The sequence below is a fragment of the Dreissena polymorpha genome, chromosome 1 (genome assembly GCF_020536995.1).
Source record: "Dreissena polymorpha isolate Duluth1 chromosome 1, UMN_Dpol_1.0, whole genome shotgun sequence".
In the NCBI taxonomy this organism is placed as follows: Eukaryota; Metazoa; Mollusca; class Bivalvia; order Myida; family Dreissenidae; genus Dreissena; species Dreissena polymorpha.
The window spans coordinates 201,651,455-201,662,884 of record NC_068355.1 but is presented as its reverse complement, the minus strand read 5'-3'; the positions used below and the strand labels follow the sequence as shown (position 1 = coordinate 201,662,884).

Genomic DNA, 11,430 nt, shown 5'->3' with positions numbered 1-11,430 from the left:
ATGATTTTAAAATCTCACAATGAACGACAAAGTTATGGCCCGGACAAGCTTGTTCCGCCCGCCCGCCCGCCAGCCAGCCAGCCAGCCCGCCCGCATTTGCCAATCTAATAACCAGTTTTTTCCTTCGGAAAACCTGGTCAAAAATGAGAACTTTGTAAGTAGAGGTTTGTTGTAGCCTTTGACAGTCTGGTAATTTGATGGTGAAAAAAAAAAACAAAAAAAAAGACCTTTGACCTTGAAGGATGACCTTGACCCTTCACCACTCAAAATGTGCAGCTCCATGAGAAGCACATGAATTTATTTGTTTTTTACCTTTGACCATGAACGATGACCTTGACCTTTCACCACTAAAAATGTGCAGCTTCATAAGATACACATGCATGGCAAATATCAAGTTGCCATCTTCAATATTGCAAAAGTTATGAGCAACGTTAAAGTTTTCCGACGGACACACGGAAGGACGGACGGACGGTCAAAATTTGTGTGCGTATGGAAAGGCGTTGTCCATATACACATGCATACCAAATATGAAGGTTATATCTCAAGGGACATAGAAGTTATGAGCATTTTTTTAAACCTAAACGCATATTTTGAAACCTAAACGCAGACCCCTACTTCAAGGTCAAGGTCACAGGGGTCAAAATTGTTGTGCGTATGGAAAGGCCTTGTCCATATACACATGCATACCAAATATGAAGGTTATATCTCAAGGGACATTTATGGCCATTTTTTACCTTTAAACTCAAAGTGTGACCTTAACCTTGGAGATATCGACGTAATTATTTCGCGCGACATACCATCCAATGATGGTGAATAAATGTGCCAAATGATTTTAAAATCTGACAATGAACGACATAGTTATGGCTCGGACAAGCTCATTTATGGCCATTTTTGACCTTTGAACTCAAAGTGTGACCTTGACCTTGGAGATATCGACGTAATTATTTCGCGCAACACACCTTCCAATGTAGGTGAACAAATGTGCCAAATGATTTTAAAATCTGACAATGAACGACATAGTTATGGCCCGGACAAGCTTGTTCCGCCAGCCAGCCAGCCAGCCCGCCAGCCAGCCCGCCAGCCAGCCAGCCAGCCCGCCCGCATTCGCCAATCTAATAACCAGTTTTTTCCTTCGGAAAACCTGGTTAAAAATATAATATTGAACAAGTGTTCCCGGGTCGGATACATATGCTCCCCCCCCCCCCAAAACAGGGCTTTGAACTAGTGACCCCAATTTCAATAAGGGTCATTTACTGTCCAAGCATATGCGCATGTGAAGTATCAAGCCAATCAGTCTTTTCCTTGATGAGTTATTGATTGGGAACAATTGTCATACTTATTGTGACAGTCATCTTTGACCTAGTGCCCACAATTTCAATAAGGGTCATCTACTGTCCAAGGTCAATGCACATGGGAAGTATCAAGTCAATCGGTAAATTCGTTGATGAGTAATTGATCAGAACACTTTTCCCACTTATTGTGACAGTGACCATGACCTTTGACCTAGTGACCCCAATTTCAAGAGGTCATCAACTGACCAATGCACATGAGAAGTATCAAGCCAAACAGTTTATCAGTTGAACAATTATTGATCAGAAACAATTTCACAGTTAGTGTGTAAGTGACCTTAACCTTTGACCTAGTGACCACAATTTCTGTAGGGGGTCATCTTCTAACCAAGGTTAATCCACATGTGTATCAAGCCAATCGGTCAATTGGTTGACAAGTCATTGATTGAAACGATTTCACACATAGTGTGTAACAGAGACCTCTTTGTTTGACCTAGTCTAGTGACCCCAATTTCTGGTAATCTAATGCCCAAGGCCAATGCACATGTGAAGTATCAATACAATCAGTCAATTCTTTGACGAGTTATTGATTGGAAACGATTTTCACACTTAGTGTGATAGTGACATTGACCTTTGACCTAGTGACATCAATTTCAATCAAGGTCTTCTACTGTCCAAGGCCAATGCATATGTGAAGTATTAAGCCAATTGTCAATTCGTTGACAAGTGATTGACCAGAAACGATTTTCACACTTAGTGACCCTGACCGTTGACCTCCATTTCAATAGGGGTCATCTACTGTCCAATGCCATTGCACATGTGAAGTATCAAGCCAATCCGTCCATTGGTTGACAAGTTATTGATCAGAAACAATGTTCATACTGAGTGTGCAAGTGACCTTGACCTTTGACCTAGTGATCCCAATTTTAATAGGGATCATCTACTGGCTAAAGCTAATGCACATGTGAAGAATCAAGCCAATTGGTCAATGCGTTGATGAGTTATTGATGGAAACAATTTTCACACTTAGTGTGATAGTGACCTTGACCTTTGACCTAGTGACCCCAGTTTCAATAGCGGTCATCTACTGTCCATATTCTGGCATATATCAAACCAAAGTTTCAAAACCAAGGGGTCATTTTACTGTGTACAGGTTGAATTAAATCTCCTCGGCCATTCATTAAAACCGAACTCACCGAAACACTTTAACCTACAGGTATAGTATGCATGCACATTTCTAAGAGTAAAAGAGCCCCGATTGTTTTACAAAATTAAAACACAGGTTACAAAATTTGGCCTATGGGCTCATTACGATACAAGGCAAACATGTTTAAACTTTAAAGCAAGTCTATCAAGTCATCCCTGAACTTCATGGTGGATATATTTTCAAATGATAGATCACTTTTGCCACTCATGTATGTTCAAATGGGATTTCATAGTGGATATATTTTCAAATGATAGATCACTTTCGCCAATCATGTATGTCCAAATGGGACTTCTTCAAAAAGTCGAGCTATAAATGAAAATAATTATATATGTAAAAAACTCATCAAACATTTATTTTCAAAAACTACGCCACTTTTGAAACTATGAACGAAACCACTTTTTATTAATTTCAAATGCTTCACCTTTTAAAAAACTATGTATGAAATCACAGTTGATTATTTTTCCAATTTGAGACGCTTTCAAAACTATGCACAAAATCACAATTTATTTACTTTCGAATGGTAGGTATTTTTCGAAACTCTTGTACAAAATCACCGTTGGTATATTTTCAAATGGTGACTTTTGAAACACATGTACGAAAATCACCGTTGTTTAATTTAAAATAGTAGGCTTTTAAAAACTATATACGAAATCACTGTAGAATTATGTTCAAGTGGTAGGACAATTTCGCCACTAGTGAATGTCCATATGTGACAGGTCACTTTTACCACTCGTGAATGTCCAGATGTGGCTTCACTTTCGCCACTCGTGAATGTCCAGATGTGACTTCATGCTACTCTTCTGGTTGAATCTTTTCAGGCAGACTGGGCACTGAAATGGCTTCTCCCCGGTATGGATCCTCATGTGTCTGGTCAGGTGGGAATTGGACGGGAAATACTTGCCGCAAACAGGACATCGTTCTGAAATTATATATGTATGTAGGTAAGTGTGAAAGTGTGCAGGAAGTGTGAAAGACTGAAAGTACAGCATGCAGATCGGTAGTATAAGGATAGAAAGTGCAAAAACAAGTTCACCCTTTACCACAGATACGCACTTTACGCGTTTGTGTCTCGTTTAAAATAAATTTTAATTAAACACCTTTCTTACAAGATTCAAATTTAAAAGGCTGTTTCAAACCCTATGATACTAATGAGTAGCAAACCGCATCAAAGATGGAGTTTTGCATTGAGCTAAACAAAAATAAATATGTTGTTTATTGAATATAATAGATGCCAATTACTCAATAGTAAATTTCTCATCCACATGAAAAATGAACACCACTTTACACTGAACTATAATGTTTACAAAAATAATATTAAAAAAGAACATTTTATTTATTTATTTTTTTACTATTATTTCAAACACGTATAATAAAGTCACACTACACCATAGCTCACAGAAAATGTACATCTGTAAAATAAGGTTTTACAGGTTCAAAAGTATCACCATAAAAAAAATCTTAAGCCATGTCTTTCAAGAAATTAGCAAGAATCATAACTATGCGCCAACACCAGGTTTTCAACGTTTAAGTTATTAATTGGATAATGGTGAATTCCCAAGGAAGGTCAGCATGTAAGCTTTCGCAAAACAAAATGTACGAACAACTTATGCACGTGCATAAAGATTCGTTTCCCCAGAGACAGTCCCATATGTGAAACAACTACATTAAACATGGGCCTTGGAATGCATATTACGCATGTGTGAGTTCGATGACGACAATTGCGAAAATCTTTTATGGCAAACGGGACACTCAAACGGTTTTTCCCCCGTGTGTATCCTCACATGACGGTTCAGATGCCATTTGGACTGGAACACCTTGCTACAGAACTGGCAGGTGCTGAGGACTAAATCTGGAAATACAAAGAATGGTGTGCTTTAGTCTGCGTTAGACAACATACATAGTATCATAAGTACAAAGAATGGTGTGCTTGACTTTGCGTTAGACAACAAACGTGGAATCATAAGTAAATACAAAGAATGGTATGTTTGAGTCTGCGTTAGACAACAAACGTGGAATCATAAGTAAATACAAAGAATGGTGTGCTTGAGTCTGCGTTAGACAACATACGTGGAATAATAAGTAAATACAAAGAATGGTGTGCTTGAGTCTGCGTTAGACAACATACGTGGAATCATAAGTAAATATGAAGAATGGTATGTTTGAGTTTGCATTAGACAACATACGTGGAATCATAAGTAAATACAAAGAATGGTATGTTTGAGTTTGCATTAGACAACATACGTGAAATCATAAGTAAATACAAAGAATGGTATGTTTGAGTCTGCGTTAGACAACATACGTGGAATCATAAGTAAATATAAAGAATGGTATGTTTGAGTCTGCGTTAGACAACATACGTGGAATCGTAAGTAAATATAAAGAATGGTATGTTTGAGTCTGCGTTAGACAACATACGTGGAATCATAAGTAAATATAAAGAATGGTATGTTTGAGTCTGCGTTAGACAACATACGTGGAATCATAAGTAAATATAAAGAATGGTATGTTTGAGTTTGCGTTAGACAACATACGTGGAATCATAAGTAAATATAAAGAATGGTATGTTTGAGTCTGCGTTAGACAACATACGTGGAATCATAAGTAAATAAAAAGAATGGTATGTTTGAGTTTGCGTTAGACAACATACGTGGAATCATAAGTAAATATAAAGAATGGTATGTTTGAGTCTGCGTTAGACAACATACGTCGAATCATAAGTAAATAAAAAGAATGGTATGTTTGAGTTTGCGTTAGACAACATACGTGGAATCATAAGTAAATATAAAGAATGGTATGTTTGAGTCTGCGTTAGACAACATACGTCGAATCATAAGTAAATAAAAAGAATGGTATGTTTGAGTTTGCGTTAGACAACATACGTGGAATCATAAGTAAATATAAAGAATGGTATGTTTGAGTCTGCGTTAGACAACATACGTCGAATCATAAGTAAATAAAAAGAATGGTGTGTTTGAGTTTGCGTTAGACAACATACGTGGAATCATAAGTAAATATAAAGAATGGTATGTTTGAGTCTGCGTTAGACAACATACGTCGAATCATAAGTAAATAAAAAGAATGGTATGTTTGAGTTTGCGTTAGACAACATACGTGGAATCATAAGTAAATATAAAGAATGGTATGTTTGAGTCTGCGTTAGACAACATACGTCGAATCATAAGTAAATAAAAAGAATGGTGTGTTTGAGTTTGCGTTAGACAACATACGTGGAATCATAAGTAAATATAAAGAATGGTATGTTTGAGTCTGCGTTAGACAACATACGTCGAATCATAAGTAAATAAAAAGAATGGTATGTTTGAGTTTGCGTTAGACAACATACGTGGAATCATAAGTAAATATAAAGAATGGTATGTTTGAGTCTGCGTTAGACAACATACGTCGAATCATAAGTAAATAAAAAGAATGGTGTGCTTGAGTTTGCGTTAGACAAGGGACTTGGAATTATAAATTGTGTCACAATCAGCATTAAAGGGGCATTTTCACAGATTTTTGGCATGTATTGAAGTTTGACATTAAATGCTTTATATTGATAAATTTAAACATTGAGCCTTAAAATCTCCTGTAATAAAACAAGAATACAAATAAAAAAAAGAAAACAATGTAACCCTCAACAAAGCTCGAACCACTGACCCCTGGAGTCCTGGAGTAAAAAGTCTTCCGCCTACACTACTCGGCCATCCGTGTTCATGCTAAGAGTTGACGTGTTTTTTACCTTATATAAGCAATCCTCGTAGTTTCACAAAATATAACGACAAAAACAAAACTTGCCAAATTATTTAATTGTTTCACGTTGCAACGTTTTATAATTTTCAGGTTTTTAAATCGTCAAAAGATGCATATACTGGATATTTTAGGGCATGGTAAATGTTCAGTATAAGTATTTCCACACAAATATCATAACTAAATCGAATATTTGCGAATATGAAACTACTTTTTAAAATTTTGTCAATTTACCAAAACGTGAAAAGGCCCTATTAAACATTATGTATCTATAATTTGCAGATAATTTGAAATCCTCTTAACTCTTTCAGTGCGGTAACCGAATTTTGAAGGCCTGTGCAAACAGTATGGATCCAGATGAGACGCCACAGAACGTGGCGTCTCATCAGGATCCAAACTGTTTGCTATTCTGATGGTATTTTTTGAAAAAAATCGAAGAAAATGCTAATTTTAGAAATTTAGCAGAAAACATTTTAGCAGACAACAAATTTCCCAGCATGCCAAGGGTTAACATTACTTGTTTGTATATGAGTCTGGGCCTTGGAAAAAAGACCTTAATGCAGGTGACACCTTCTACTTTGTATTGCATTTTTTTGTATAAACTAGATGTGTTTGTGAAAAACATTGTCCCCCACCCCCCATATATTTGACCTTTGACCTTGAAGGATGACCTTGACCTTTCACCACTCAAAATGTGCAACTCCATGAGATACACATGCATGCCAAATATCAAGTTGCTATCTTCAATATTGCAAAAGTTATGGCCAATGTTAAAATTTGACGCAAACCAACAAACCACCAGCCATGGCAAAACAATGTGCCCCAGTGTAGACTGGGGGACATAAAAAAGTATCTTAAAATATAGTTCAGGTGAAAAGTGTTTTTCTTAATTAGCCTGTGAAGTTTAAACAGGATTATCTTAGACGGCACTTGACGCACATGCATTTAAGATACTATTAATAAATAAGAAACACAATTTTCCAAATCAGTTGTGTATTTAAACATGTGATTTTTTTTAAACTGAGATGGCCATAAAAGCTTTCCTCAAAAGGAATAAACTAAAATACTTAACTAGCTATATAAATCATGCCTTAATTTACAAATTTAAGATTCCTGAACTCTAAACCGTGTAATTTATACGTATGTACTAATTAAAACAATATGCTGTGAGTTACACTGTTAAACAAATTGCAAAAGAATTAAAATCATTTCAAGATATGACAAAACAAAGGACTAAAACAATTCCAATATTTACAGCGCTCCTATTGTCTAACAAAAAACTAAAATAATTAATAAAATGTGTCTTGTTCTGTGAAAACTGGGCTTAATTCATGTGCATAAAGTGTCGTCCCAGATTAGCCTGTGCAGTCCGCTTAAATGGTATTTTTAGTTTCAAGGAAGTCCCTCCTTACCGAAAATCAAGTTTAGACTGCACAGGCTAATCTGGGACGACACTTTACGCACATGAATTAAGCCCAGTTTTCTCAGACCAGGACACAAATAGTGCAAATATAGAAGATTAACAAGTGTGGGAATAAAATTGTTTAACAGCAATTAACATTTAACATTAACATTACGGACAACAAATGACATATTAAACATTTAAATTACACAGGATGGAATAGTAAGATGACGAAAGATCTAAATGAAAATGGTTAGACGAAAAAGAAAGAAGCTAGTCACTACAATAAAATGTTTCCTTCATTTGAAAATTAAACAAGAGCTGTCAGAGGACAGCACGCTCGACTATTCGAGTGCTTGACAGTATAACGTAAGCCATCATGGGGTAATTGTTCAAATTATTCAATAAGGTCAAGGTATATTTTCCACAATCTATTGAACATTTGTAAAGACATAAAACAAACTAACAAGATTCTATTTCAAGTTTGATAGCAATAGCTTGGGTGGGAAGTTTGGACAGTCCTTCAAAAATAAAGTAAATAAATATTATTATTTTTTCTTTTAACCATGTTTCAAAGAAAAAAAATCTTTTTGGGTTGGGTGGGGGAGGGGGCTGAGAGGGGGGTTTAATGTGGGGGTGGTCATTTATTAGATGATCTTTCAAAAATAAAAACAGGAAAAAATAATTTTTTTTTTTTGGGGGGGGAGGGGGAGGGGGGATTCTGGGTTGGGGCGTGGGGTATTGTTTTGGTGGAATCCATTGTGGTATTCAGGTAAGTGTTGTTTTGTCAAAGTATTAATAAAATCTGATCATCAATAAAGAAGTTATGGCAATTTAACTAAAATTTACTCTTGACCTTGAGAGTCAAGGTCATTCAAAGGTCAAGGTCAAATTTAACTTGGCAGGTACAGTATCCTCATGATGGTAAGAAAATATTTGAAGTTTGAAAGCAATAGCTTTGATACTTTAGAAGTCAAGTGGATCTTAACACAAAATTTAAAAAAATATTCAGTTACTTTACTAAAAAAAAAGGGCCATAATTCTTAAAAATGCTTGATACAGTTGTCTGCTCTTGTTTATAGATTGGTGTCATGTTGGTAAAGAAGTTTGCAAAATAAGAAAGCAATATGTCAAGGGACATTGATAATATTTGAGGTGGTACGCAAACTTTAACATAGATTTATCAACAATATGCATATTCTAAATGGAAAAAGGGCCATAATTCTTACAAAATGCTTGATACAGTTGTCTGCTCTTGTTTATAGATTGGGGTCATGTTGGTAAAGAAGTTTGCAAAATATGAAAGCAATATGTCAAGGGACCTTGAAAATATTTGAGGTGGTACGCAAACTTTTACATTAATAATATGCATATTCAAAGTGAAAAAAAGGCCATAATTCTTACAAAATGCTTGTTACAGTTGTCTGCTCTTGTTTATAGGTTGGGATCATGTTGGTAAAGAAGTATGCAAAATATCAAAGCAATATGTCAAGGGACAAAGGAAATATTTGGAGTGGTACGCAAACTTTAACATTAATAATATGCATATTCAAAGTGAAAAAAAGGCCATAATTCTTACAAAATGCTTGTTACAGTTGTCTGCTCTTGTTTATAGGTTTGGGTCAGTTTGGTGAAGAAGTATGCAAAATATTAAAGCAATATGTCAAGGGACATAGAAAATATTTGGGGTGGTACAAAAACTTTCACATTTGCACGCTCACGCCCACGCCGGGGTGAGTAGGATAGCTCCACTATACATGTATACATTTCATATATAATAGTCGAGCTAAAAAATGTTCACTGGATCATATAATTTCTGGAAACTATCATACACATGTTAGGTCAAGGTGCCCCACTCTTTGCTATATGTGTTCATTCACATACAATTACAATAATTCCTTAACCAATCACATGTATGTGTACCCACACATAACAATGGGTAAACTCTATGTTCTTTCATGTACCAAGTTCAAGGTTTAACAAATTTGGCATTCGCTCTCGAAAAACAGGGTTATATGCATGTGCGTAAAGTATCGTCCCAGTTTAGCCAGTGCAGTCCACGCAGGCTAATCATTGACAACACTTTTCTGCTGTAACTGGATTTTCACTAAGGAGAGACTTCTTTTCAACAAAAAAATACCATAAAAGCAGAAAGTGTCGTCCCTGATAAGCCTGTGTAGACTGCACAGGCTAATCTGTGACGACACTTTACACAGATGCATTTAGCCAGTTTTCCCATAGGGAGTTTCAATAAGATTCTTATGCACTGCAAACACGTGGGATCTCATACCCATCAAAAAACAACAATTCCTAAACCAATCAAGAGTATATGTAACCCACACATTACGCAGTGTAAACTATATCTTCTTTCATGTTCTATGCTTGAGGTTTTCTACAATTACTTTGTAATCTCAGATCTTTTTATGCACCACACCAATGTGGGATCTCATGCTGCTCTTCTGGTTGAACCGTTTCCCGCACTCCGGACACCCGAAGGGTTTCTCCCCCGTGTGGATCCTCGTGTGAACTGACAGCTTGGTAGCCGTTCGGAACACCTTGCTACATAACAGGCATAGATGACATCTTTCTGAAAAGTAGACAATGTATACAAATAATAAAGTTTACATGGAAATATTTTGCTACAAACTACCGGGTAGGCAAAAACAACATTTAAAAAGAGTTATGTATAATGACAGAAATAAACTGAAAATTCACATACATGCTATATAATGCATGCCTTTATTCACAAACTTAACATTCCTGAACTCTTAACTTTGTAATTAATGTGTATTTACTAAACATTGAAACCATTTTGAGTAAGTTACACTACTAAAAAATTGTAAAAAGAGTTAAAAATAATGTTAAGAAATGACAAAACAAAGGACTGAAACAATTTTAATATTCACAGCGCTGCTATGTTCTAACTTCTAACTAAAATGGTTATTACAATACTGCAAATATACAGTTGACTTTACAAAGTGTGCGAATGAAGTTTTTTTACAGCCAATTAGATATAATATGTATAACAAATGACATATTCAACAATTAAATGACACAGGATGGAATGAGAATGCATAGTAAGATGTCAAAAGATCTAAATGACAATAGTTAAATGAAAAAGGAAGTAAAGCCTGTCACTACAGTTCAATCAAACAAATTCGTTTCCTTCATTTGAAAAGTGAAACAAAAGATGTGTTTGTCAGAAACACAATGCCCCCTATTGCGCCGCTTTGAAATTAAATTTCAATATATCATTAGGCAGGTTTATAAATTATCTCCCTTTTAAAGCTTATTACTTCCCTTGGATTGTATTTTTTGACTTTTGACCTTGAAGAATGACCTTGACCTTTCACCACTTAAAATGTGCAGCTTCATGAGATACACATGCATGCCAAATATCAAGTTGCTATCTTCAATATTGCAAAAGTTATGGCCAATATTAAAGTTTTCGGACAGAAGCACAGACTGACTTACTGACAGACGAACTGATGGACAGTTCAACTGCTATATGCCACCCTACCGAGGGCATAAAAATGGTCACTGGACCATATAATTTCTGGAAACTATCATACATATATTAAGTCAAGGTGCGCCACTCTTTGCTAGATGTGTTCATTCACATAAAAGTACAACATTTCCTGAACCAATCACTTCTATGTGTAGCCACACATAACGCTGGGTAAACTCTATGTTCTTTCATGTGCCATGCCTAAGGTTTCACACAATTGGCGTTCGCTCTCGAAAAACAGGGTTATATGCATGTGCGTTATCCTTTGCATGCTGGGAAA

General features: G+C 35.8%; 1 protein-coding gene across 1 annotated transcript in view; it reads right to left on the bottom strand.

Annotated features, from left to right (window-relative positions):
* Positions 1 to 3,819: 3,819 nt before the first annotated feature.
* Positions 3,820 to 11,430, bottom strand: part of LOC127865882 (zinc finger protein 729-like) — a 69,119-nt gene continuing 61,508 nt past the window's right edge. Inside the window, exons 13-14 of the mRNA XM_052405926.1 lie at positions 10,077 to 10,201; positions 3,820 to 4,345 (exon numbers count right to left, since the gene is read on the bottom strand). Of these exons, the coding sequence (XP_052261886.1) occupies positions 4,161 to 4,345; positions 10,077 to 10,201 (310 nt within the window). The 3' untranslated portion in view covers positions 3,820 to 4,160. The remainder of the gene's footprint in view (positions 4,346 to 10,076; positions 10,202 to 11,430) is intronic.